Source organism: Scyliorhinus torazame, chromosome 13 (genome assembly GCF_047496885.1).
Source record: "Scyliorhinus torazame isolate Kashiwa2021f chromosome 13, sScyTor2.1, whole genome shotgun sequence".
Lineage (NCBI taxonomy): Eukaryota > Metazoa > Chordata > Chondrichthyes > Carcharhiniformes > Scyliorhinidae > Scyliorhinus > Scyliorhinus torazame.
The window spans coordinates 35255118-35281849 of NC_092719.1; the positions used below are offsets into that span (position 1 = coordinate 35255118).

The following is a 26732-nucleotide window of genomic DNA, read 5'->3' on the forward strand; positions in this document are numbered from 1 at the left end:
CCCTGCAGAACTTCAATGGGACTGAAGAAGTTGAAGAATGATTCCTTGGATATGGTTCTTGTCGCTCTTCTCGGATTGCTTCGACCCCTCTACTTTGGTTTTGTTCGAATTGTTTGTACTGTTACATTTTTGCCTTCCCTTCAGTCAAGTGTGCAGCCTGTGGAGCCGATGATCTGAGGCTCACCCACGCACGATTTCAGCGGCCGTGAGTCCAACTGATACACTTTAGTGATCACCTCTTTCGTGAAAAACTCATTAGGCCTGACTGTAAACTCCAGAGTGAAGCTCTACGGCTTGTCAATCTCTGTCCATTTAACACTCACATCTCACAGATGCTTTAATATGGATTCATCATGTCCTCGTATCATGCCATTGAGTCTATGCATCTTCTTCAAGACTGTTAACCATCTCGAGCTTCAGCATTTTTTACGCATTGGATCGTCTCAGCTTGTAGTGCACCAGACTGGTCTTCAAGCCAAATGCCTAACCTTGTCACTGCCGTTGCCAACTTCAAACCTTCAGCACTCGTGGTATCATGTTGTGTTTGGTCCCTTGTACTTTATGAAGTAACTCACCAAACACTTGGATATGTCCAAACCTTTTATTGTGTCTCATGTGGTGGAATGGCAGCCTGATACAGAGCACATTATCATGGAGTCTGGCTCTCCCTCTGGAACTGACACCTAGCACTGACCAATTACATGTACATCTTATTACCCTCTCCTTCTTCTAAAGATGGCCGGATGTGTCTCTCTTTATAGCCGGGTCCCAGGTCACATGATCTTGGTCTGGAGACTGCATGGGGTGCTTGTACCTCCACCTGCTTGTTGGAGGTCGCACACCATCCAACTATGATATAGCCCATAGACATATCACCACAGAGGCCTTCGATCCTCTGGGAGACCCCCACGAGTACCATTCCGTCTGGTCACCATTTGTGGGGACCAGAGCTGAATGTCGCTCGGCCAAGGTCTCTGAGGAGAAAGGTTTGGATCCCAAAGTCTCAGGGACCTCGGGAATCTGCACATTAGCGTGATGCTTAATGCCTCGCTCTAATATGCAGATTTGTTAAAAGGTGATCCCACCCATTGTTGGCGGGATTCACGGCGTAACGTCTCATGAGATCACGTTGGATCTCGTAAGGTGTGGCAAGCCAGGTAGATCCTGGGAGTGGGGTCTCCCGGCTTCCAACGGCTATGCTGCGCCGCAGCAAGCTGCTTTTCAGGTGCAGTCTGGTCATTGGATCGGGATCGCACCCTTAATTTCAAGCCCATTGGATCACACCCCCATCTAAACATAATGCAAAGACATGCAATAATATGTTTGCGCTGATGGATTTTTAATAAACCAATTGGGTCACTCAAAAATGCATTTTGTAAAACTCAACTGATACAATTTCAGTTTTTCAAAATAAAGTTTTAAGCAAAAAATCTTTTAAAAAATATATATTTCACATTAATTATAATTGGGTTTATCCATTGAATTTTCTTTTGCTTTTTTAGAACAAATTTCCAAAATACACAAATGGATTTTAATTGTGTTGCCAATGATCATAAATTATTGTAGGCTGTGATGCCGTTATTATGTGGCATAAATGCTCCTTTTTTTATAAACTAGCCAAACCCTTCAATGCACAACACCAAGAGCGATCTACTAGTATATACACTTTTATCATACAAAATGGACATTCATTGTGTATTATATAATTCTTTATTGTGTATTTCAGGTGACTGTCGCAATCTGCAGGATCTAAATTTAACTCAATGTACAAGTTTAACTGTAAGTGGAAAGCTTCTTACTCAGAATTCTAAAAGGTGGCGATCCATGCTGGGATACAGATGTACCAGTACCAAGACAAATGACTATTCTTTATTAATGGAGGCTATTTTAACTCACCCTCTGTTTGTTGAGAATGATGTGATGTGATTGAGCAATTAAAAGAGAAAGGCAGGATCAGAGTTTTGAACTTGATGATCCTGCTTCTACTTTCTATGTATGTTTCTATGTGTGCAGAAACTGCATTTCCTGCTCTTTTGCTGCTATTTTGGATTTCAATGCTGCTGGTTTGCTAGTGGTCAAGACAATCACTGAACTTCAATCACCGGGCAGTTGCAATGCAATTAGTGTCCCGTGACATCAATGGGAAACTGATTCCATTTTAACTCCAACCTGAGCAGGGATTCTGCTGTGACGTTCCCACAAGATCAGACTGACAGCTGTCAGAAGTTCAAAGTGCCTTTGAAGGGAAGTTTAATAAAAACTTTCCTCTGATGAGCCACAAGTACAATTTTCCACTCCAACCCACAGTTGGTGCTTTCCATCCAACTAGGCAACTGACTGGCAGTATAAAGATGAGTTAAAGTACTGAAGGCCTCAAAATTAACCTGTGAGTGCTCAAAGCTGGCTGAGGGGTAAAGTTTGCTATGTGTCACCATTTTATTTGACTAAATAGCAGGCATTATAGCTTAGCTCAGTGCTTTACTTTGCCAATATCCATGCACATATACATTCCATCAGGGACACTAGGGGCTGGATTCTCTGGTCCCAGCCGCGTGTTTCTTGGCGGTTTTCTGGCAGCGAGATTATCTCCTCCTGCTGCTTGTCAATGGGATTTCCTATTGAAGCCACCCCACACCGCAGGAAAACCTGTGGCCGGGGGTGCATTGCCGGCGGGAACAGAAAAATGGTTGGAGATTTCCAACCTAGATATCATATAGAAGAAACATACTTGCCTGATTTTCCTATGCCTAATCCATGAGTACATAGACAATGGAACCAGTGTTCCAGGTGAGACCAACTAATCCAGGCAGGCAAGGGATTGAAATGGAGGGCAGAACCGTCACAGAAATTGGCAATGTCCGATGACAGGATGGGAAAACGGCGTTGGACTCGCCGACTCCAATGGGTTTTTTTCCCGGCATATTGTGGGGCACTTATGGCAAAAAGTGAACAGCCATGGGTTTCATGTCGTATCACAGGAAGGGCAGCCTCCAATTTGCTCGTCCTGCTGTGACCTCAGAGATTCATTAATCTGAGCAGCATGTTAAAGGCTGCCCCTGCCCAGAGCAAGCACTCTCCCATGGCTCAGGAAGCTGCTTCAAACTGATGGCTGACTGTTGTAACCCTCAGGGAGGTCACAAGATCAGGTTAATTAGATTCCAGGTGGCCTCCTCTGAATATGAGTTGCCTTGATAACGAGGGGACAGGGTTTTCCCCTTAACTTCGAGCTCAGCTCTCGAGTATAAAAACTCCAGCCTGGGAGTAGGTCGGAAAGGAGGCCCTTCAGGGAGTGGAGAGTGTAATATTGTGAATAAATAGAGTCTTTGTTTTCTACCTGGCTGATCCATGTGTGCTGCAGTAGCTGACAAAACCCGAAAATATGCTGCTCTCAAATTTAGTGATGCTTGCTTCAAGTGCCTTCCGAACGCAGTGGGGGCCTGCTGTTATGTCCTCTATCCCTGCTGTGGGCAAAGACCACCAAGCAAGGACACAAATCCAGCGTGGGAAGTGATGGCAGCGATGGTCAGCAGCAACACTCTCCAAAAGGAGTACAGTCATCCAGTGCCGAATGACGATGAACGATCTCCTCCAATCCACCATGTTAAGTCACTCTTCTCATCACTTTCTTTTTTTTAAAATAATATTTTATTAAGGTATTTGAAAATTTTTATAATAGTAACATAAACAATGACATTAACATGGTAAAATAAACATTTCCCTCCCCCAGCCCAATCTTCACACACCTCAACTATACAACAACAATCCCCCCCCTTTGGAATACTGCACCTGCTGACATTTTTAGTTTTCCCCGAGAAAGTCGACGAACGGCTGCCACCTCCGTGAGAACCCTTACATTGACTCTCTTTTTTTTAAACAAACAATTTTATTGAGGTATTTTTTGGCGTTGTAAACAGTTACAGATTATAGAAATGTGCAAACATCAACAGAAAACCAACACTTCAACTGAACCGTAGTGCATATAACCGATCCTCTCCCATAAACACTACCCGCCTATTTGTCCCTCCATGTCTATTCTAATCTCCCCCCCCTCCTGCTGACGTTCACTCTCCCGCGAAGAAGTCAATGAATGGTTGCCACCTTCGTGCGAACCCCAATACAGATCCCCTCAAGGCGAACTTGATTTTTTTTCCAGGCCCAGAAAACTCGACATGTCCGAAAGCCATAGTTCGGTCTTCGGGGGTTTTGAGTGCCTCCATGCCAGCAGTATTCGTCGCCAGGCTATCGGAAGCAAAGGCCAGAACGTCAGCCTCTTTCTCCTCCTGGACTCCCGGGTCTTCCGAAACCCCGAATATTGCCACCTCTGAGCTCATCACTACCCTTGTTTTCAGTACCCGGGACATGACACCCGCAAATCCCTCCCAGTACCCCCTAAGCTTAGGGCATGCCCAAAACATGTGAACGTGGTTCGCTGGTCCTCCCGCGCATCTAGCGCACTTGTCCTCTATCCCAAAGAATTTGCTCATCCGAGCCACTGTCATGTGGGCCCGGTGAACAACCTTAAACTGAATCAGGCTGAGCCTGGCACATGTTGCGGTTCAGTTTACCCTACTCAGGGCTCCTGCCCATACCCCATCCTCCATCTCCCTGCCGAGTTCCTCCCCCCATTTGATTTTCAGTTCCCCCGTCTGGGACTCTTCCCCCTTCATGAGCACCTTGTAAATATCCGAGACTCTACCCTCTCCTCCTTCTCCTCTAGAGACTATTCTGTCCTGGATCCCTATTGGCGGGAGGCGTGGGAAAGATGAGACCTGTCTGTGTATAAAGTCCCGTGCATGTAAGTACCTGAAGTCATTTCCCCTTACCAGCCCAAATTTCTCCTCCAAAGCCCTCATGCTCGCAAAGCTCCCCCCCCCCCGGGAACATATCGCCCACCCTCCTCACCCCCGCCCGCTGCCATGCTCGAAACCCACCATCCATGTTCCAGGGGGCGAATCGATGGTTATCACATATTGAAGCCCAGACCGATGCATCCACCTCCCCTACATGTTTCCTCCACTGGCCCCATATCCGCAGGGCCGCCCCCACTACCGGGCTGGTGGAGTACCTGGCTGACGAAAGCAGTAGGGGAGCCGTGACCAGGGCTGCCAGGCTGGTGTCCCTGCACGAACCAGGGCTGCCAGGCTGGTGCCCCTGCACGAAACCAGGGCTGCCAGGCTGGTGCCCCTGCACGAAAACATTGACTCTCTTAAGGCAAACTTTATTTTCTCAAGACTGAGAAACCCAGCCATGTCACTAACTCAGGTCTCTACACTCGCGGGCTTCGAGTCCCTCCACATTAATAAGATCCGTTTCCGGGCTACCAGGGAGGCAAAGGCCAGGACGTCGGCCTCATTCGCCCCCTGAACTCCCGGATCTTCCAACACTCCAAAGATCGCGACCTCCGGACTCGGCACCACCCGTGTTTTTAGCACCGTGGACATTGCCTTAGCAAAACCCTGCCAAAACCCTCTAAGCTTCGAGCATGCCCGAAACATATGGACATGATTTGCTGGGCTTCCCGCGCACCTCACACATCTACCCTCTACCCCGAAAAACCTGCTCATCCTAGCCGCTGTCATGTGTGCCCGGTGGACTAGCTTAAATTGTATCAGGCTAAGCCTGGCGCACGATGAGGAGGTATTAACCCTGCTTAGGGCATCCGCCCATAGACCCACCTATATCTCTCCTCCTAGCTCGTCCTCCCACTTGCCCTTAAGTTCCTCCACCAGAGTTACCTCCGCCTCCGAAAGCTCCTGGTAAATATCCGTTACCTTCCCCTCTCCCATCCGGGTACCGGAAACTACTCTATCCTGTAACCCCATGGCGGCAGCAGCGGAAAGGCCGGCACCTGTTTTCTCAGGAAGTCACACACCTGCAAATACCTAAAACCATTCCCCGCTGGCAATTTAAATTTATCCTCCAAAGCTTTCAAGCTGGGAAAGCTCCCATCTATAAATAGATCCCCCATCCTTCTAATTCCTATCCTCTGCCAGCTCCGGAACCCGCCATCGAGCCTACCCAGTGCAAACCTGTGGTTGTTATAAATCGGGGTCCAAATCGATTCTCCCTCCACTCTCTTATATCTCCTCCACTGCCCCCAGGTCCTCAGAGTCGCCACTACCACCGGACTTGTGGAGTATCGGGCCGGCGAGAACGGCAGAGGTGCCGTTACCAATGCTCCCAGACTGGTGTCTTTACATGACGCCGTCTCCATCCGCTCCCATGCCGACTCCTCCCCCACTACCCACTTCCTGATCGTGACTATATTAGCTGACCAGTAGTAATTGCAGAAGTTCGGAAGTGCCAACCCACCCTCCCCCCGACTGCGCTCCAGCAACACTTTCTTCACTCGCGGGTTTTACTCGCCCACACAAAGCCCAGTGCTAGCGGGAGCATGTCCCATCTTGCAAAGTCCCCTTCCATTTGTTCTCCCAACCGGGATAGGTTTAACTTGTGTAGTACCTCCCATTTCAGGGTCACTTGGATTCCCAGATATCGAAAGGTCTTCCTACCATTCTAAGTGGCAGCTCTCCCAATTTCTTCTCCTGTCCTCTTCCCTGGATCTCAAACATCTCACTTTTCCCCATGTTCAATTTATATCCCGAAAAATTGCCAAATTCCTCCAAGATTCGCATTATTTCCCCCATCCCCTCCAACGGGTCCGAAATGTACAAGAGCAGGTCATCTGTGTAGAGCGAGACCCGGTGCTCCCAGTTCGTAGGGGTTCTTAACGCATTGGCCAATTGCTCTATGGCCAGAACAAACAGTAACGGGGAGAGGGGGCACCCTTGCCTCGTCCCTCGGTGTAGTTCAAAATACCCCGACCTCAGCCGGTTCGTACGCACACTCGCTACTGGTGCCTGATAGAGCAACCGCACCCAGTCAATAAAGCCCTCACCAGACCCAAACATTCCCAGCGCCTCCCACAGATAATTCCACTCCACCAGATCAAAAGCCTTCTCCGCATCCATCGCTACCACCACCTCCGCCTCCTATCCTTCTGAGGGCATCTTAATAACATTTAGAAGCCCTCGAACATTGGCCTTGAGTTGCCTGCCCTTAACAAATCCCGTCTGGTTTTCCCTTATAACCCCCGGGACACAGTCCTCTATCCTTGTGGCCAATATCTTAGCCAGCAGTTTGGCATCCACATTTAGTAGAGAAATCGGCCTGTATGACCCGCATTGCTCCGGATCCTTCTCCCATTTCAAGATCAATGAAATCGAGGTCTGCGACGTTGTTGGGGGGAGGACTCCCTTCTCTCTTGCTTCGTTAAATGTCCTCACCAGCAGTGCGCTCAATATCTCTGAAAACTTCTTATAGAATTCCACCAGGTAGCCATCAGGCCCCGGAGCCTTGCCCGACTGCATGCCCTCCAGCCCCTTGATTATTTCCTCAATCTCAATTGGGGCTCCCAGCCCCTCCACCAGGTCCTCCTCCACCCTCGGGAACCTCAACTGATCCAAAAATTGTCTCATCGCCTCCACCCCAGCCGGGGGTTCCGACTCATATAATTTTCTATAAAAGCCCTGAAACACCTCGTTCACCCCTGCTGGGTCCAGGACAGTATTACCGTCTCTACTCTACTTTACGTATCTCCCTGGCCGCCTCTCTTTTCCTGAGCTGGTGCGCCAACATTCTGCTTGCCTTTTCCCCGTACTCATAGATCGCCCCCCATGCCTTCCTCTACTGTTCCACTGCTTTCCCTGTGGTCAACAGCCCAAACTCCACCTGAAACCTCCGCCGCTTCCTCAGTAGCCCCACGTCAGGGTCTCCAAGTATCTCCTGTCCACCTGGAGTATCTCCTCCACTAATCTATCCCTCTCAGCCCGTTCCACCTTTTCTCTTTGGGCCCAAATCGAGATTAATTCCCCTCTGACTACTGCCTTCAAGGCTTCCCAGACCGTCGCTGCAGAGACCTCCCCCATATTATTTGTTTCCAGGTAGTTCTGGATGGACTTGTTAACCCGCCCACAGACCGCCTTGTCCACTAGCAACCCCACATCCAGTCTCCACAGCGGGCGTTGCCCTCTCTCCACACTAACCCGTAGATCCACCCAGTGCGGGGCATGATCTGACACTACAATTGCCGAGTACTCAGTATCCACCACCTTCGGTATTAGCGCCTTGCTCAGAATAAAAAAGTCGATGCAAGAGTATACCTTGTGGACATGTGGAAAAAAGGAAAACTCCTTCGTCCTCGGCCGTGTAAACCTCCATACGTCTACTCCCCCCATCTGTTCCATAAAACCCTTCAATTCATTTGCCGCAGCGGGCCTCATCCCTGTCCTGGATTTTGACCGGTCCAATTCCGGATCAATGACTGTGTTGAAGTCCCCTTCCATGATCAGGTTATGTGACTCTAAGTCTGGGATCTTACCGAACACCCGCCTCATAAATTCCACGTCATCCCAATTCGAAGCATATATGTTCACAAGTACCACTCGCACCCCCTCCAGCTTCCCACTCACCATTATGTACCTACCCCCCTTGTCTGACACGATTCTCCCTGCCTCAAATCCCACTCGTTTGCTGATCAAGATCGCTACCCCCCTGGTCTTTGAGTCCAGTCCGGAGTGGAACACTTGGCTAACCCACCCCTTCCTCAATCTAGTCTGGTCTGTAACCTTTAGGTGTGTCTCTTGTAGCATTGCCACGTCCGCCTTCAGTTCCCTCAAATGCACGAACACGCGAACCCTCTTGACCGACCCATTCAGTCCTCTCACGTTCCATGTGATCAGCCTGAACCGGGGGGCTTCCAACCCCCCTCACCCCCCTGCCGACTAGCCATCACCCTTTATAGGCCAGCCTCAAGCTCGCGCGCTACGCTTCCTCGAGTCCCCACTCGGGCTGTCGCCGTTCCCGACCTCCCATTTTTCCCCGAGTAACAGTTCCTCTCCTGTCAGCAAAGCAGCTCACCCCCCCCCCCCCCCCCCGTCACCCCCCATTCCCCCCCCCCCCCCCTCCCAGCAACAACACTAAAAATCTAATCCCCCAAGTCAAGCTCCAGCTTAACACCTGTCCACCCCCCACTGCGCTTCCGAGAATCAGATGACCCATGCTGACTCGATAGCTCCCGCCCCGGCACCAAGCAGTCTGTCTCCCTATTGTACTCTCCTCTCTCCCTCCCACATGAATAAACATTTTAAAACCATCACATTCCCCAGTAAATAAACAAAAGAGAAAAAAACCAGTGAAGAAACAATCACTTTTGAAAAATAGTCACCCAAAAAGCAGAACTAAATTCAAAGCCCATCCCCCCCTCTAACAAGGTCCCTGCAAGGCAGATCAACCTTAAAACATCCACACAGCCCATTATGTCACATAGAACTACTTACATTTTTACTATCCAGCACCATAAATCGCTGCCACAGTACTTCTCCAAGGCTTAAGTGCCTTTTAATTCGCCACCAGCTTAATTTCTTTAATAAAGGTCCATACTTCACCTGGCGTTTCAAAGTAGAAGTCCTGTTCCTCATGCGTGACCCACAGGTGGGCTGGGTATAGCATCTCGAACTTCACCCCCTTCTTAAAGAGGGTCGTTTTTGCCTGATTGAACCCAGCTCGCTTCTTGGCCAAATCCTCCCAGGTCCTGATAAATGCGCAACTCACAGTTCTCCCACTTGCTGCCCCATTCTTTCTTGGCCCACCGCAAAACGTGTTCCTTGTCCATGAAACGGTGAAAACGTTCCACCATGGCCCTCGTAAGGTTTGTTCGCTCTGGGCTTCCTCGCGAGGGCTCTGTGTGCTCTGTCCAATTCCAGGGGCCGAGGGAACGCCCCAGCCCCCATCAACTTCTCCAACATGTCCATCACACAGGCCCTCGCATCCGATCCCTCACTGCCTTCAGGGAGTCCAACAATTCTGAGATTATACCTCCTGAACTATTCTCCAGGTCCTCCAGCTTCTCCTGCATTATTTTCTGGCAATCGTTCATCATCCCCACCTTGCTTTACGGTTATATACTCCTCATGCTCGGACACCTTTTGTTCGACCTCCTGGATCGCTCTCCCGTGGGTTTCCTGATTCTGAACCACTTGATCAATTGAAGCCTTAATCGGGACCAGTGTGTCCTTCTTCAGCTTGGCGAAGCAATCCTCGAAAAACGTCACCAGCTTCTCCGTCGACCACTGTGTCATCTCCCCGCGGCCCTTGCCCTCCCCATGCTGTCTCGTGTTACCAGCTCTGCTTGTGTCTCCCTTATAGGACTTTGTCGTCTCACACGTCCACTTCTGGTCCAATTCTCCATACACCGGAGGGGAATTTCTCCTTACTGTCTCACCCTTCACTGCTTTATCCCATAAAATCCGAAAAAAAACAGGAGAAAAAGGTCCAAAGATCCGTGACAGGCGGGAGCTATCAAATGTGCGACCTACCCCTCCATGGCCACCACCGGAAGTCGCCTTCTCATCACTTTCAAGTCACACTCACATTCCACAGGGATCTCACTCAATGCCAGCTCAAGGGACACACCTTAATCTCTGCTGTGGGCCATGTCCTATTCCTGTCCATGGCTCCACTCACCATCCACACATGCCAGGCATCCTTATTTATTGAAAATGTGTTTTATAGAATGTGGGTGTCGCTGGCTAGGCCAGAATTTTTATCCCCATATCCTTCAGGGGGTGGTAGCGAGCTGCCTTCTTGAACTGCTTATGTCCCTATGATGTAGGTGCATCCACTGTGCTGTTAGGGGAAGGAATTTCAGGTTTTGTCCCAGCACTAGTGAAGGAACAGTAATATATTTCTAAGTAGTGATGTGAGTGACTTGGAGGGGAACATTCAAGTGGTGGTGTTCCCAGGTACCCTCCTGATGTGCCTTGTAGATGGTGGACAGACTTTGGTGGTTCAGCAGTGGACAGGCTTTGGTGGTTCAGCAGGTGATACTTGCCCCAGGATTCTCAGCCATTGACCTGCTGTGGTAGCCACAGTATTCATGTAGCTGGTCCAGTTCATTTTCTAGTCAAGGGTGACCCCAAGGATGTTGATAGTGGAGGATTCAGCAATGTTTATGCCATTGAATATCAAGGGTGTTACCATCCTTGTTGATGTTATAACAGTAGATCAGTGTAGTTAGATGTTATTAATCAATTCGGTATTCTTAAGAACAAAGTGCCGAATCCCAGAATAGAACCCAGGCTCAAAAGACTAACTTTTTAAAATAAATTGTGAAGGAACAAAGGAGTATTGGGACCACTAATTCGTTTTTTTCAATATATATTTTTATTGGAGTTTTTCAATTTTTACAAATAATGCAAAAAAGCCTCAAAACTTGTACATTATAGCGGTGCTTTCAAACTTTTATTCAATTTTTACCATCTGACCGGCCTTCACGACCACGCCGGCCATACTTCGCGACTCATCATTTTGGCTTATCTTTAATGCGACAGGTAAGCTTGCTTGGTCCTCACGATCTTACTTGCTTTATCATTCAATGTTACATTTCTGGATGGTTTGTTCATCAGAGGTCCTGGAGTTCACACCAGCTCTGCTTTGTCCTGTCGTGGACTCTCCTGCAAAGCTCTCTCCAGCAGGTTCAGTTGTGAGATCCTAGCCTGTTTGTGTCTCTGGCCCTCTCTTCCGTAGTCCAAAAAGATCCATCTTCAATTCTTCACAGTCCTGCTGCATGCTTGCTGGTAGCTATAAAATGGTGGAATCTCTGCTCAGTAATTTCACGCCCAGAGCACGTGACGTCAGTGTACTGGGCACGTGACCTGCTCTCGGTCACCGTTTCTGGTGGGAAGATCGATTTTGAAAAAATTAATCTGCTCCTGGGACAGCGCGCTGATGTACAGAGCTGGCGGTCTTCCCTGCTGGGCTCCGGGCCTGCGCACTGCTACGTCTGGCTGAGCAGACATGCATGTGTGGAGCGGCCGGCATTCTTGAAAGCCAGTCGCGGACAGCAATTTTAAAAGCCAGTCATGACCGTAGGGCACTTCTTCTTGCGATTGGAAAAACCACGACCGATATCTCCGTGACCCTCCTGACACCCGTACGTGACCCACCCGCGGGGTGCGACCCTAAGTTTGAAAATGATTGCATTACAGCATAAATGCTTCAGCATACATCAATACAGAAAAAGACAGGAGGACACCAAAGCAGTTAGTTAGCTTAGTCATTAATCTTGGTGCCTCCGTTTATACCAGAAAAGACAGTAAATGGATGAACTAGTGATTGAGGGACGAGAGGAGAAAGCCATGAAAACATGGCAAAGTGGCACACACCTTCAAATGTAATGATTGTTCATACATCCCACAAGAATGTGGGATAGGATTTCCGTGCCACGTTCCGGCACGCACCAAAATTACCTCCCTCTACTCCAATTATACCAGAGGCACCAATGACCCATTATGCTGTTTTTCCTCTGATATGAACCTTTCCTGTACCTTTGTAGGAGCTAGTTAAGGATTCTGCAACCACAAAATAAAGAAATACAGAAAAAAGTTGCAAAATCTTTAGTTCTAAATACATATAACCACAAAACCCACAAATCCAGTACAGTGCAGAGTAATCATTATTTCACCAATTTATACAGAGAAGGCCAGCAAATATTCATACCATTGATACAGATTGAAATCGTTGTGGGCAGCGTCTCCCTTCACACCGACAATGACAGGATACAAAAAGACACCAAAAAAAGCAGGGGATCTGAGGATAACAGGATACCAGGATAAAGCCATTCACACATGGCCCTATGTTGCACTCCTCCCTCCATAAGATAAAGCATTTGGCTGGGAATTCATCCCCAGCTCCCCCGTGCAAGATCGTCGCACAAACATTTCTTCTCTGGCCCCATCTCCCTGAATCAACCAGGATGTTCGACATACCATGCAGCAGGGTTTCTAAGACCTGAAGTTGAGCCCCCACTGAGGAAACTGACAGGACTCTCTTCTCTGCTTCATCCACTCTTTAGGCTATCTCATAATTCATCAAAATGGACACCAATAATCTGTGCCAGGGAGCCAAGACCTTCGTCCACAACATCACACACAATGGCAGCCATCATCTCGATACCAACTCACCAGTGAAACTGCCACTGTGAACTGGGCCCCACCTCAGCCGACCGCCACAATCAATCAAGGGCTTTCTTGATTTAGCTTGGCTCCCCATTGCCAAACTTTAACCAGTAACTTCCAGGATCATAGCACAGATCATATACATTAAGATCAAATAATTATTGGCCATGGATCAGGAAGGATTAAAAGATGAGTAGCGGCAGAGCTCGCAAAAACACAGCCGCTCCCGCACTTACATCATGTGACCCCTCTCCTAATTAGTTTTAGCAACAAGGAAAAAACATTTATCAAACATTTAAAAATTGGATTATAATGCAATACTCCTTTACTTCCCCCTTTACCTTGACGATTACACACAGGTTTTAGGATTGACATGGATTACAAAGTACATCTTAAGCTACAATGGTTTAATTAATACACAAAATCTCAAGCACACAGTTTGGCTGTCGTCAAATATATTCATTCTGCTCTGAATTCTAGTGTCTGTGGCTTTCTCCTCAGAATTCCCCCAGATGATTGTCACATGAGAGTTTCCCAAAACACGCTTTAAAATCTCCCGAGCAGCATGTTGGCGCAGTGGTTAGCACTGCTGTCTTACGGCGCCAAGGTCCCAGGTTCGATCCCGGCTCTGGGTTACTGTCCATGTGGAGTTTGCACATTCTCCCCGTGTTTGCGTGGAATTCGCCCCCACAACCCAAAATATGTGCAGGGTAGGTGGATTGGCCACGCTAAATTGCCCCTTAATTGGAAAAAATGAATTGGGTACTCTGAATTTTTTTAAAAAATCTTTCAGTACACTTTCCCTTAGCGAGTCACATTCTGAAATCCAGACCATGTTTTTCAAATGACACTTTTAAACTAAACTACCACTCCACTTTTAACAGTGAATCCAATCCAAGATTTTACACCAACCTCTTTTACGATTTCCTTGTCTTGATGGATATACAAGCTATTCACAATTTTTTTTTAAATGTTTAAATTTAGAGTACCCAATTCGTTTTTTCCAATTAAGAGGCAATTTACCGTAGTCAATCCACCTGCCCTACACATCTTTGAGTTGCAGGGGCAAAACCCACGCAAGCACGGGGAGAATGTGCAAACTCCACACGGACAGTGACCCAGAGCCGGGATCGAACTTGGGACCTCGGCGCCGTGAGGCAGCAGTGCTACTCACTGCGCCACCGTGCTGTGCTCAAGCTATTCACAATTACTTTCATTCTCAATGCCCAGACTATTAAAATTACATCAAACTTTTCATATATCTCTGAAGTCTTCTGTCCCACTTTAATTTGAGTTCACTCAATTGCCTCTGTAACTGAGAACTCTTTATTTACTCTTCCTCGGAGTCTGGTCTATAAACTTTAGGTGACTTAAATGGTCTTTCTGTCCCAATTACCTGGTTATCTGCACCGTAACTTCTACTTTAGGAAGCCTGTCTCTTTGCATCTCCTGTCCTGGCCAATCTTTCTGTTCACTCCCGAGGTCCTGCCTCCAACCACAATCAAATTAGCCAAACTAAAACTTAAAAGTTTCTCTACTTTACAAGGCACTGGTTGCTAAGTAATGGCTACATATGTCTGCTGGCCTATTATTCTACACGCCAAAGCCCTCTCTAAGTGCAATAGAAACACAGTTGGAACTTAACCAACTCCCACACATACAAACACCTTTGTCCAGCATGAATCTAACTATAGGTTTTACTCTTCCAGGTACAGAAGTATTAAATTAAGCCCATTTAAAACTATACCTTCTTTCTAATGTTTACCAATAGAAATATAAATCCCTTAAAACTAACTTTATTTTCCTAACCAGGGGCAATGGTTAGATCCTCTCTTGTTGGAGCTGGTCATTGTCTGGCATTTGTATGGCATGAATGTTACTTGCCACTTGTCAGCCCAAGCCTGGATATTGTCCAGGTCATGTTGCATTTGGACATGGACTGCTTCAGTATCTGAGGAGTCGAGAATTGTACAATCATCAGTGAACATCCCCACTTCTGACCCAGTGATAGAAGGAAGGTCATTGATGAAATAGCTGAAGGTGGTTGGGTCTAGTACACAGGTCTGTTGAGCTCCTGCAGTTATACCCTAGAACTGAGATGATTGACCTACAACAGCATATGAACAGCCAAATTACGAGCAAGAGAAGGCCACCCAGCCCTTTGTGCCTGCTCCGCTGTTCAATAAGATCATGGCTAATCTGATTGCAATTTCATCCCTACCTACACCCAATAATCTTTTATCCCCAGGTATCTGCCTTAAAAAATATTGAAAGATTCTGCTTCTACTGCTTTTTGAGGAAGAGTTTTAGGGACTCGAGACCCTCCGAGAGAAATAAAATTGCATCTCCATCTTAAATGAGCGGCCCCTTATTTTTAAACAGTGACTCCCTCTTTATAGATTCTCCTGACAATAGGAAATAAACTAAATTGTGGGGGGGAGGGTTCAGTTGCATTGAGAATTAGAGAATCCAAGTTAAAGGAAAAGGTAGTGTGCAGGTTAATGACGTGGACTCTAAACTAGTTAAAGGAGCTGAGGGCTCACAAGAGGTTAGTAAACCGGAGTTTATGTGATAAGATGGGGAAGCTCTATGGAGATGAAGCAGTGTCTTAACTGTGGTGGTCTTTGGGGTGTCAGAGCACCCAGAGCTCTGAATAGGTAAGGGGGCAGAAGTCCTGGCCTTCGCCTCACTGATCGGCAGGCAGAAACTTCTGTAAATTGGAAGTCGGCAGCACCCCACAGGGCTTCGGAGTGGCTCTCAGACCTGGCCAAGTTCCTGAAACTAGAAAATTCTCGATATGGGAGTCCAAGTGATAAGGGGGTCCGAGGAGAGATTCCACAACACATGGAAGAAGTTCCCAAACCACTTTGCAGACCTATTCATAACAATCGACTAACTAGGGGGAAGCAGATTGGATGGGAGGGGGGGATGGATACGAAAGTGGTTGGAAGGAAGGGGAGGGTGCAGGGAGAACCACTGGTATGAAAGGGAGCTTGTGTATAGCAGAAGAGAAACAGGGAGGAAGGCCATTCGCAGGAGGCGGACACGGTTCCCTCCCACATGTGCCAAACCGGCAGGCAGACCATCCTAACCTCCCTCGAGAACTCAAGGGGGAGGAACAGGACTCTTTCCCCCCCCCACAGTAAAACAAATGTAATTATAAACAATGTAAGTATATAACTTTTGGCAGAAAATATAAATACGAATGTAAAGTTGTGCATAATTCTTATCACTAAACGTTAAAATTCCCAAAAAGAATACTTTAAAAAAAAATGTATAACATACTAAACTGGACTTCCGGTGGCGACATGTAGGTTGAAGTTGCACGTTGGGTGGCTCCTGCTAGGGTCTTTATTTTTTGGGTCTTTATGCCTGGTCTCAGGGGTACTTTTTGGATGAGTTGCTGTGGGAAGTCTTAAGGAGTTGGTGGAATGACAAAGTTCTAGAGGAAAGGTCAGGGAAGGAAGGGAGCGAGCAAAGGTCTGCCAGTGAGTGTTACCGTGAGACCAACAGGAGAAAAGATGGTGGGTGCTGGTTCGTTAGGTGGGGCCGCTCCCATTATGGTTGAGACTCTGACCGAGGTAGTGTCGGGGGAAGTTTGAAAGGCTGTTCACCAAACATTTAGAGGTGCTTCGGATGGAGAGAACGGCTTTGCTTAAAGAGTGGTTGGAGGAGGTGCTTGCCCCGGTAAAGGTTACATTAACGAAGACGTTGGTCGAGGTGCGAGAGCAAGCTGAAGCACTGGGATTGAGACGAGTTGGGATCTGGACCAGTTGGTGTGGACAGGGAATGCTTTTCTTTGAGCTATTTTCTTTGATTTTCTTCAGTGTTTTTTAAAAATGTGTTTTTGTTTCTTCTTATGGATGTGTCTTTTCTCTGTTTCGGGGATGTGGTCTCCCTACTCTGGCGGTATGGCTGGAGGGTTGGAGTTGTTTTTTAGTGGGAGTGTGGGGTAAGGGATTTGGAGGGTTTCTGGGCATGAAAGGGCGGGTTGCTGAGGGTGTGGTGAAGAGGCGGAGGGGACTCTGGCAGGGGTCACCGCGCTAGCAAACAAAGGTTGGCTAGTGAACGGGAGTATGGTGGGTGGAGGGGCCACGGTCTTTGGAGCCTGGTTGAGCAGGTTTTGATGAACCAGGGAGGTGTGAATGGTGGAGAGAGTGGATCGATACTGAGTGAGTTGTTTGCAAGAGGAAGTGGAGCGGAGATTCTAGGAAGAGGAGATGGGGGTTTTTGCGCACTTGAAAGTGTTTAAAAGCCAATGTGGTGATTCTGCAAGAGACTCATCTGAAGGTGAAGGACCAGATGAAGCTAAGGAAGGATTTGGTGAGCCAGTTGTTTCATTTGGGGTTGGCGATTTTGTGGGGCAAGCAGGTGAGGTTCTAGATGGAGAAGGTGCTGGCGAATAAGGGGGGCAGGTACTTGATCGCAACGGGTGTGTTAGAGGGGAGATTAGTGGCGTTGGTAAGTGTATATACCCCCAATTGGGATGATGCAGTGTTCGTGATGAAATCCCTGATTTGGATATATTTGCAGTTGATTTGGGGGGAGGGAATGGAACACAGTGCTGGAGCCAAGGATGGACAGGTCCCAGCCGCGCTCGCTGACCCCGTTAGGGGAGAGCGGAGGCATTGACCAGTTTTATGAGGGGGAAGTTGACCCGTGAAGATTTTTACACTCAAGGGATCAGGAGTAATCGTTTTTTTCCCCGGTGCACAAGGTGTTCTCAAGGATTGACTTTTTTGTGGTGGAGAAGGCGCTGTTGGCTGGAGCTAGAGGGCAGAGCATTCGGCAATTGTGATCTTGGATCATGCTCCACATTGGATGGATGTAATACTGGAGAAGGGGATGGCTCAGAAGCAAGGGTGGAGGATAGATGTGGGGTTGTTGGCGGACTGGAGTTCCTGTGATAAGATGGGGAAGGTAATTGAGGAATATGTGGGGTTCAATCGTACGATGGAGTTCCTATCATCGGTGGTTTGGGAGGCCCTGAAGGCAGTGATGCGGGGGGAGGTGATCCTGTTTAAGGCTAAGGTGGATAAGGAGGAAAGGGATGAACACCAATAGTTGATTGAAGAGATTTTGGAGGTGGATGGGAAGTGTTCAGGGACCCAGATCCAGGGTTCCTGGCAAATAGGAATGAGCTGCAGGCAAGATTCGACCTGCTGTCCACGAGGAAAGCAGTGCGTCAGCTGAGAAGGGCAAGGGGGGCTGTCTGTGAGTACAGGGAGAAGGCAGGTCATATGTTGGCAGGTCAGCTCCATAGACAAGCTGATAGTTTGGGTTCGGGATAGGACCGGGGAGTTGGTGGTGGACCCGGAGCAGATTAACAAGGTGTTTGAGGAATGTATAGAAGCATGTATAAGTCGGAGCCAGCAGAGGATGAGCTGGAGATAAGGGAGTTTTTGGGGGGTTAGAGTGCCTGAGGTTCAGTGAAGTGCAGAAGCCGGAGCTGGAGAAGCTGGTGGGGGTAGAGGAAGTGAAGGCGGCAATCAGGAAGATGCAGGCAGGGAAGGCGGTGGGGCCGGAGGGGCTCCCGGTTGAATTTTACAAGAAATTTAAGGACAAACTGGCGCTGTTGGTGGAAATGTTCGAGGATGTGATGGTCAGAAGGGTCTTGCCGAAAACGATGGGACAAACCTCCACCTCGTTGCTTCTTAAGAAGGATAAGGACCCAGTGGAGAGTGCCCATATCTCTGCTGAATGTGAATGCCAAGATATTTTAAAGGTGCTGGTGTTAAGATTGGAGGTATGCCTTCCAAGGGTGATTCGGGAGGATCAGATGGGGTTCGTTAATGGCAGACAGTTGTCATCAAATGTGAGGCAGCTGCTGAATGTGATGCATTCTCCTGCAGAAGGAAGGGAGTTGGAGGTGTTGGTGGCATTAAATGCGGAAAAGGTGTCTGATCGGGTGGAGTAGAGTTATCTGATTGCAGTTTTGGAGAAGTTTGGATAGGGCTGAAGTTTGTAGCATGGATGAAGTTGCTGTATAAGGAGCCGATGGCGAGCGTAAGCACACATTATATGAGGTCAGGGTATTTTGCATTGCACCGGGGATCGAAGCAGTGGTGCCCCAGTACCCCCTTCTGTTTGCGTTGGCGTTAGAGCCCTTAGCTATTACACAGAGGAGCTCAGAGTTGTGGAAGGGAATAGTGAGGGGGGGGGGGGGGGGGAGGGGGCGGAGGGGGTGGTGGTGGAACGTAGCAGGTCCTTGTATGTGGATGATTTGTTGTTATACATTACGGAGTCGGGCTGCTTAGTGGGGGACATAATGGATTTGCTTCAAACATTTTGGCGCTTTCAGGGTATAAGCTAAATTTGGAGAAAAGTGAGTATTTTGTGCTTTCTTCTCCAGGGGCGGGGGCTGGGGTTGCCATTCTGTCTGGCAGCCTCTCACTTCAGGTATCTCGGGGTGCAGGTGGCCTGAAACTGGGCAGGTCTTCGGAAGTTGATTTTTTCTAGTTTGGTGGGGAACGTGAAGACTGATTTGTCGAGGTGGGATAATCTTCTGCTCTCGTTGGAGGGCTGGGTACAGGCAGCGAAGATGAACATTCTACTGCGATTTGTTTGTTTCAGTGCCTGCTGGTCTTTTTGCCTAGGCATTTTTCAAGGGAATAGACAGGCCGATCACTTTGTTTGTATGGGCGGGGAAGGTAGCCAGGATAAGGAATGTGGTGCTGCACAGATGACGGCAGTCGGGGCGGTGGGGTTAGGGCTCCCGAATCTGATGTACTATTATTGGGCAACGAATGCAGAGAAGGTTCAAGAATAGAATAGGGAGGCATGAGCTTTGTGGGTAAGAATGGAGGCAGGCGTTGGCAACGGTGCTGTCCCCTTTGGCCCCAGGAACGTTTTCGGTGAGTCTGGTGGTGGTGGCCACGCTGAAGATTTGGAGGCAGTTTCGGCAGGATTTTAGGTTGGGAACAGGGAGCGGGAGATGCTGATCAGGGGAAATCACAAATTTGAGTGGGGGGGGGCTTCTCCACCCAGAGCCTCGGAATGGCGGCGGGACCTACTGGGGATCTTGGCCCTGGAGAGGGTGGGATTTGCTCTGAGGGGGAGAGTGATGGGTTCCACGGGGGTTGGGGCTTGTTCAATCTGCGTTTTGGAGAGTTGATTGCTGTTGACTGCTGAGGGAGGGGTGGGGGGGTTTAATGTGTTGGTTGGGTTTATTGTGGTTGTAAAATGTAATAAGTTGAACATTTTGAATAATAATACTTTTAAAAAAGATACACTAATGTAAATAATGTAAGGAAATCATATTACTGGGACTACTGTCTAATGTTACAGACTCGGAGGTAACTTGTGATACGTGTGTTGGTTTGGTTAATATTGTCTTTATATTGTTCTGCAAAGTTTTGATATTAAGTGCAAAAATTCCAATAAAAATATTTTCAGATAAAAAAGGAAGAAGAGGGGATTGCTTCCTTCGTCACAGCCACATAAGATGTCATTTGTGACTTTGCTCATGATGGAAGGAAATAAATTTCCATTGTCCCAGAGTTCACAAAACTCTTTTTAATTTCTTCCAATTTTTTCGAAGGCAATCAGAATCACAATTTCCTTTTCCCACTGTGCATTCCCTAATTTTTAGCATGTTGCAAATGTACAAATCTAGGACTAGGGTTGGTGTCCGGACCAATTGAATTTATTTTCTGAATTATTTAAATAGAGTTTCTCTGAGAATGAATCATGTCACAGTCATTTGAGTATGCTTGTAGGGTTTCCCAATTCCTTAGAAAATTCCTAGAAACTATTTAAAATGCTGATAAATAATGCACCAGCCATAGCATTTGTTTTTTCCTATCATTATCAGAGCACTTATTTTTGGAACAAACTGTCCTGCTAAGAAAATAGTACAAATTCTCATCAATTGACTTCAGACAGATTAAAGCCCCTTCAGACAGATGGGCTGGTTTAGCACAGGGCTAAATAGCTGGCTCTTAAAGCAGAACAAGGCAGGCCAGCAGCGCTGGTTCAATTCCCGTACCAGCCTCCCCGGACAGGCGCTGGAATGTGATGACTAGGAACTTTTCACAGTAACTTCATTTGAAGCCTACTTGTGACAATAAGCGATTTTCATTTCATTTCATTTTAGATTTTCAAATTTGCAAAGCAGGAAACCAGAACTGCTCTTATTCTAGAAATATCCTCAGCAAATTTTACTGTATTTATTCAGAGGTTACAGGTGACATATAATACGTGTGCATGTTTACGTTTACTCACAAAAGTTTTCACCTGTTTCATTGTTTCCATCCATTGTTTAGGATGAACTTGTGTCTACGGTGGTGGAAATGTGTACTTCACTTCTGTACCTGAACCTGGCTTACACTACTATTAGTGATGGTACACTCAGGTCATTATCAAAGTAAGCCACTATTAATATCCTCTCATACCTACCCTTACCAGACATTTACAACCATAGCTAGCTTATCTCAGATACATACTACAACCTTTTTATTTCATACTTTGCCTCTTACATTTCCTTATTTTCTTAATTTCATCTAATTTAACTGTCACATTTATTTAGTAGAAATTGTATCAATGAAATACTTCATTTATCTGTCAATGGGTAGACCTGAATGATGACTGAAAAGATCTGAAGAAATTCTTTCTTAAAACTGACAAAAAGATTAACACTCACTCCACATCAAAGGTAATACAGAAATAAAAATATCTAAGCATCTTTACATAAGGAGACAACATAAATTAATTATAATCTGCCCTTTAAGAGGATGCCAAAATACAAATGAGACTATCCAAACGTCTACCTCTAATTTTAAATGTAGTACTTTAACAGCTCATACTTGCAATACTGATGCCAGATTGAGTAGTGAATATGCACAGTGAAAATAATTAAAAATTTACCAGATTGATAGATTTGTCTTACAAAATTGTTACATTAATGCTGAGCAAAACACTGGATGCCAATAAGTTCAATAGTTCTAGTTGTACAAGCTCTCCTTTTAGGTTAACTGAAAACAAATGTAAGTTTTAAACTCTTTATTAATACATGCCGTGGAACTTTCATTATTTTCATTATTCTATATTGAAGGCTTTCCTGGCAGAGAGTGAGAAAGAAAAATTCTATAAATAACTTTGAATGTCATTAAGCTCAATAGTTACCAGACTAGTTCTGTTCCGGATGCACAAGCTCTCTGCTTGGGTTAATTAAAAACAAATGTAAGACTACAATTGTACATTTATTACAAGACAAAAAATGTGTCTCTAAAATAATTTTGCAGCTTTAAAAGTGCAATCGAATGTAAGATTTACATTTTTATTTTTGCCTCTGTACTTCCCATCTAAAACTAAGCAAGTTGATTTGTAAATCTGCTGAATAGCTGTTAAGTTTAAACTAATAATGTCAAAGGACTATAAACAGAAAATGCTGGAAAAACTCAAAAGTCAAAAGACTTAGCATGGAGATTTAAACGCATGTTTCATTCTTCATACATGTCACATCATTTAAAAGTGCTCTGATTCTGAATTAATGCTGCCAAAAGCTACAGCTTTAAAATTACAGCAATAAAACTTTGCATGGTAGATGCCCATAATAGCTTTCCTATTCTATGCCTTAATTGTGATGTAACTGAAATGCCCCTATTTTCTTTCAAGGTTTGGATTGAATCTACAGTATCTGAGCTTAGCCTACTCGAAGATGTTCACAAATAAAGGTTTGAATTACCTTGCCACAGGAAAGGGCTGCCACAAGCTCGTCTACCTAGACATTTCAGGTTGTACTCAGGTTAGTCCACAGAACGTTTTGCTGTTCGTAGAAGCTGTGCGGTTTATAATCCTAGAGCGGTACAGCCGACTGAGTAATGCAGGAAGGGGGAGGGGAATGGAGCTGGTGTGGAGTTACAGAATCCCAGCTGCCTAAAAAAATGTTTCCTCAGGCTTTTGGCAGAATTCCAGGTTGTTTTCAGGCCAGAAACATCTAATTCCCCCAGACAAAAATCCAGTCTGTTGTTAAAGCTATGTACCCTCTCTTATTCTGCCTCTGTTAGTGGTGGTTGTTTGCTGCTTTAGGAGACGAAAATCTCTGCCACTTCAGCACATTCCTACCATGAAACCGAACATGGAAGATTCCAATTTTTCTCTGAGGAGTGGATTTTGAGGACGAGATTTGGTCCACCCCACACAAGGTTTCCGATGTCAGGGGTAGGATTCCCTAGACAGATATTTCTGCATCCCTAGCCCGGAAGAATAGCAGTAGCTAGTATGCCTAGGAGGTGTACTGGCAATTGCAGATGTACAAATTAGTATGACCCAGGGCCAATCGCACCCTAAATCCTCAAAGACATACTTGTTAATGTTTACTTTAGTTAGACACATATTCTACCCCCTCCAGACTCCATTAAGTAGGTACCCACTGCAATTTTAAAATTAAGTAACCTGCTCTTGATGCTTTATATGCTGAATGGATCACGAGAAAGGTTACCATTATAGAAACACTACAGTGCAGAAGGAAGTCATTCGGCCCATTGAGTGTGCACCAACCCTTGGAAAGAGCACCCTACCTAGGCTCATACCCCCACTCCATCCCCATACCTCACCGAACCTTTTTGGACACTATGGAGCAATTTAGCATGGCCAATCCACCTAACCTGCACATTTTTAGACTGTGGGAGGAAACCAGTGCACCCGGAGGAAACCCACATAGACATGGAGAGAAAGCGTAAACTCCACAAGGTCACCTGAGGCCAGAATTGAACCCGGGTCCCTGGCGCTGTAAGGCAGCAGTGCTAACCATTGTGCCACCGTGCGGTACTAAACCAAAATTTATACTGAGCTGTTGACCCCGTAGGAATTAATGTCTGGCTTAAATTATTTTGGATTGTGAAGAATAGTTGTATTCTCCCTTGTCGTGACTCTACATACATGGGGCGAAATTCTCCGGTATCGGCGCGATGTCCGCCAACTGGCGCCCAAAACGGCGCAAATCAGTCGGGCATCGCGCCGCCCCACAGATGCGGAATGCTCCGCATCTTGGGGGGCCGAGCCCCAACCTTAAGGGGCTAGGCCCGCGCCGGACCAATTTCCGCCCCGCCAGCTGGCGGAAAAGGCCTTTGGTGCCCCGCCAGCTGGCGCGGAAATGACATCTCGGGCGGCGCATGCACGGGAGCGTTAGCGGCCGCTGACGGCATTCCCACGCATGCGCAGTGGAGGGAGTCTCTTCCGCCTCCGCCACGGTGGAGACCGTGGCAAAGGCGGAAGGGAAAGAGTGCCCCCATGGCACAGGCCCGCCCGCGGATCGGTGGGCCCCGATCGCGGGCCAGGCCAGCGTGGGGACACCCCCCGGGGTCAGATCGCCCCGCGGCCCCCCCAAGACCCCGGAGCCCGCCCGCGCCGCCTTGTCCCGCCGGTAAGGTAGGTGGTTTAATCTACGCCGACGGGACACGCATTTTAGCGGCGGGACTTCGGCCCATTCGGGCCGGAGAATCGCGGGGGGGGGCGCCAACCGGCGCGGCACGATTCCCGCCCCCCGCCGAATATCCGGTGCCAGAGAATTCGGCAACCGGCGGGGGCGGGATTCACACCAGCCCCCGGCGATTCTCCGACCCGGCGGGGGGTCGGTGAATCTCGCCCCAGATTCTGCCCCACAGCTTTGACTGACTGTGACTGTTACTTAGCTTACTTAAAGTTCTGAAATTGTATGTTTCTTTTTATGGAATAATGTTTGATTTAAAATCTTAAGGCTATTAAATAATGTTTATTTTGTTCTCAGTTTATGAATCTCTGTAAATAGTGTTGCCTAGGAAGGAAAAAATGAATCTGAAGTGGTGCTTGGAAGAAAGACATAATTCTCCCAAAACCCAATCTTCATCTATTTGTAACATGCTAATAGTATGTATTCATATTTTATGATAACGGGTAGGACTGAATGATGTTTTTGCAATGTGCACTCCGCTTTTCTACCACAAGAAACGGAGGAAGCCAGTTTCCAGGTTTTGTCCATTACAGTTCTCACAAAAACTACACAATGGAGTCAGTAGTTTCTGATTAGCAGTGTGATGGAATGCTCTCAGGAATTCAAACTGCCCAATTAGAATTCACTTATCACAGCAAGAACAGACAGGAAATAAGCTTCTTGACCCCTAAAACATGTGCCAAGAGCTCATCCACTGATTAGAATTTTGTGAACTAGAATAAAGATGTGTTTTACAAATACTACCTGGGATGATTGCAGACATGATATGACAATGTTATTTTCTTGCTGGATTTGTGAATTACATGGTGTGTTAATATATTGTTAGGTAGAAAGAGAGAACTTCATTATATGGAAACTGCAGTGCGGCTATAGGTTTACTCGCCCCCTGTCATTTCCTATTCTCTCCCTTTCATAATCTGAATTACTGGTTTTGCATAGCTTTCAGGAAATTGCTTAACCTATATCAGAAACTTTGGATATATTACACACTCATCACCTTAAGGTGTGTCGCAAAAGTCGACTGAACCAACAGGTTCAAAATGGTTGACAAGAGACAACAAAGTGGATATATTACGAATTATTAGCTTATGATGTGCAAAGATTTATTACATTTGACTTTGTAACTGTGTTGAACACCACTAGTGGTATATTATATGTATTACGGCACTGCCCGTACATTAGAGATACAGTGGTAACTCCCTGCCTGCTGGCTCCGCCAAGCAGGCGGCGTATAAAAGTGTGTGCGCTCCTGCGCTGCAGCCATTCTGGTTCCAGCTACAGGAGGCACATCTTGTTCAATAAAGTCTCGATTGTTCCGTCTCGCAGTAATTGATGGTGCATTATGGGCAGCACGGTAGCATTGTGGATAGCACAATTGCTTCACAGCTCCAGAGTCCCAGGTTCGATTCCGGCTTGGGTCACTGTCTGTGCGGAGTCTGCACATCCTCCCCGTGTGTGCGTGGGTTTCCTCCGGGTGCTCCGGTTTCCTGCCACAGTCCAAAGATGTGCAGGATAGGTGGATTGGCCATGATAAATTGCCCTTCGTGTCCAAAATTGCCCTTAGTGTTGGGTTGGGTTACTGGGTTATGGGGGTAGGGTGGAGGTGTTGACCCTGGGTAGGGTGCTCTTTCCAAGAGCCGGTGCAGACTCGATGGGCCGAATGGCCTCCTTCTGCACTGTAAATTCTATGATGATAATCAATTTATTGAGCAAGATTCTTAAACGATGGATCTCCTCATCAAGCCTGATCGCCTGCAGCTGAGCCCTCAAGCAACCAATAGCACATCCACCTTCGACCACTGGCTAGCCTGCTTCGAAGGCTACCTCAGAGCAGCCGCTGAAGAACCCTCGTACTCGCAGAAGCTCCAAGTCCTCTATTCACGGGTGAGCCCTGACATTTTTCCCCTCATCCGGGATGCACCCACCTACTCCGAAGCGATGATGCTCCTGAAGGGACATTACGTTCGACCGGTGAATCAAGTGTACGCCAGGCACCTCCTGGCCACGAGACAGCAACTCCCCCGAGAAACTCTGGACGATTTCTTGCGTGCCCTGCAGATCCTAGGTAGGAACTGTGACTGCCAGGCAATTTCGGCAGTCCAGCACACTGAATTCTTAATTAGAGATGCTTACGTCACGGGCATGAAGTCTGCATACATCCGACAGCGGCTATTGGAAGGGGGTACGCTCGATCTTGCGGGGACTAGGCAGCTCGCTAATTCATTGAAGTGGCCCCCCGTAACGTTCAGTCCTACGCCCCCGACCGCGCGGCACCCTCGTGGGCA

At 47.2% G+C, this 26732-nt stretch overlaps 2 protein-coding genes across 3 annotated transcripts in view; one reads left to right on the forward strand and one right to left on the reverse strand.

Annotated features, from left to right (window-relative positions):
* Window positions 1-23109, reverse strand: part of lrrc17 (leucine rich repeat containing 17) — a 95482-nt gene extending 72373 nt beyond the window's left edge. The window contains exon 1 of the mRNA XM_072471333.1: window positions 22702-23109. The gene's annotated coding sequence lies outside the window, so the exon portion shown is untranslated. The remainder of the gene's footprint in view (window positions 1-22701) is intronic.
* fbxl13 (F-box and leucine-rich repeat protein 13) overlaps window positions 1-26732 on the forward strand; it is a 444736-nt gene that overhangs the window by 247630 nt on the left and 170374 nt on the right. For both annotated transcript variants that reach the window (XM_072471330.1, XM_072471332.1), the window contains exons 11-13: window positions 1727-1779; window positions 21281-21381; window positions 22632-22761. In XM_072471330.1, coding sequence (XP_072327431.1) covers window positions 1727-1779; window positions 21281-21381; window positions 22632-22761 — 284 coding nt within the window. The remainder of the gene's footprint in view (window positions 1-1726; window positions 1780-21280; window positions 21382-22631; window positions 22762-26732) is intronic.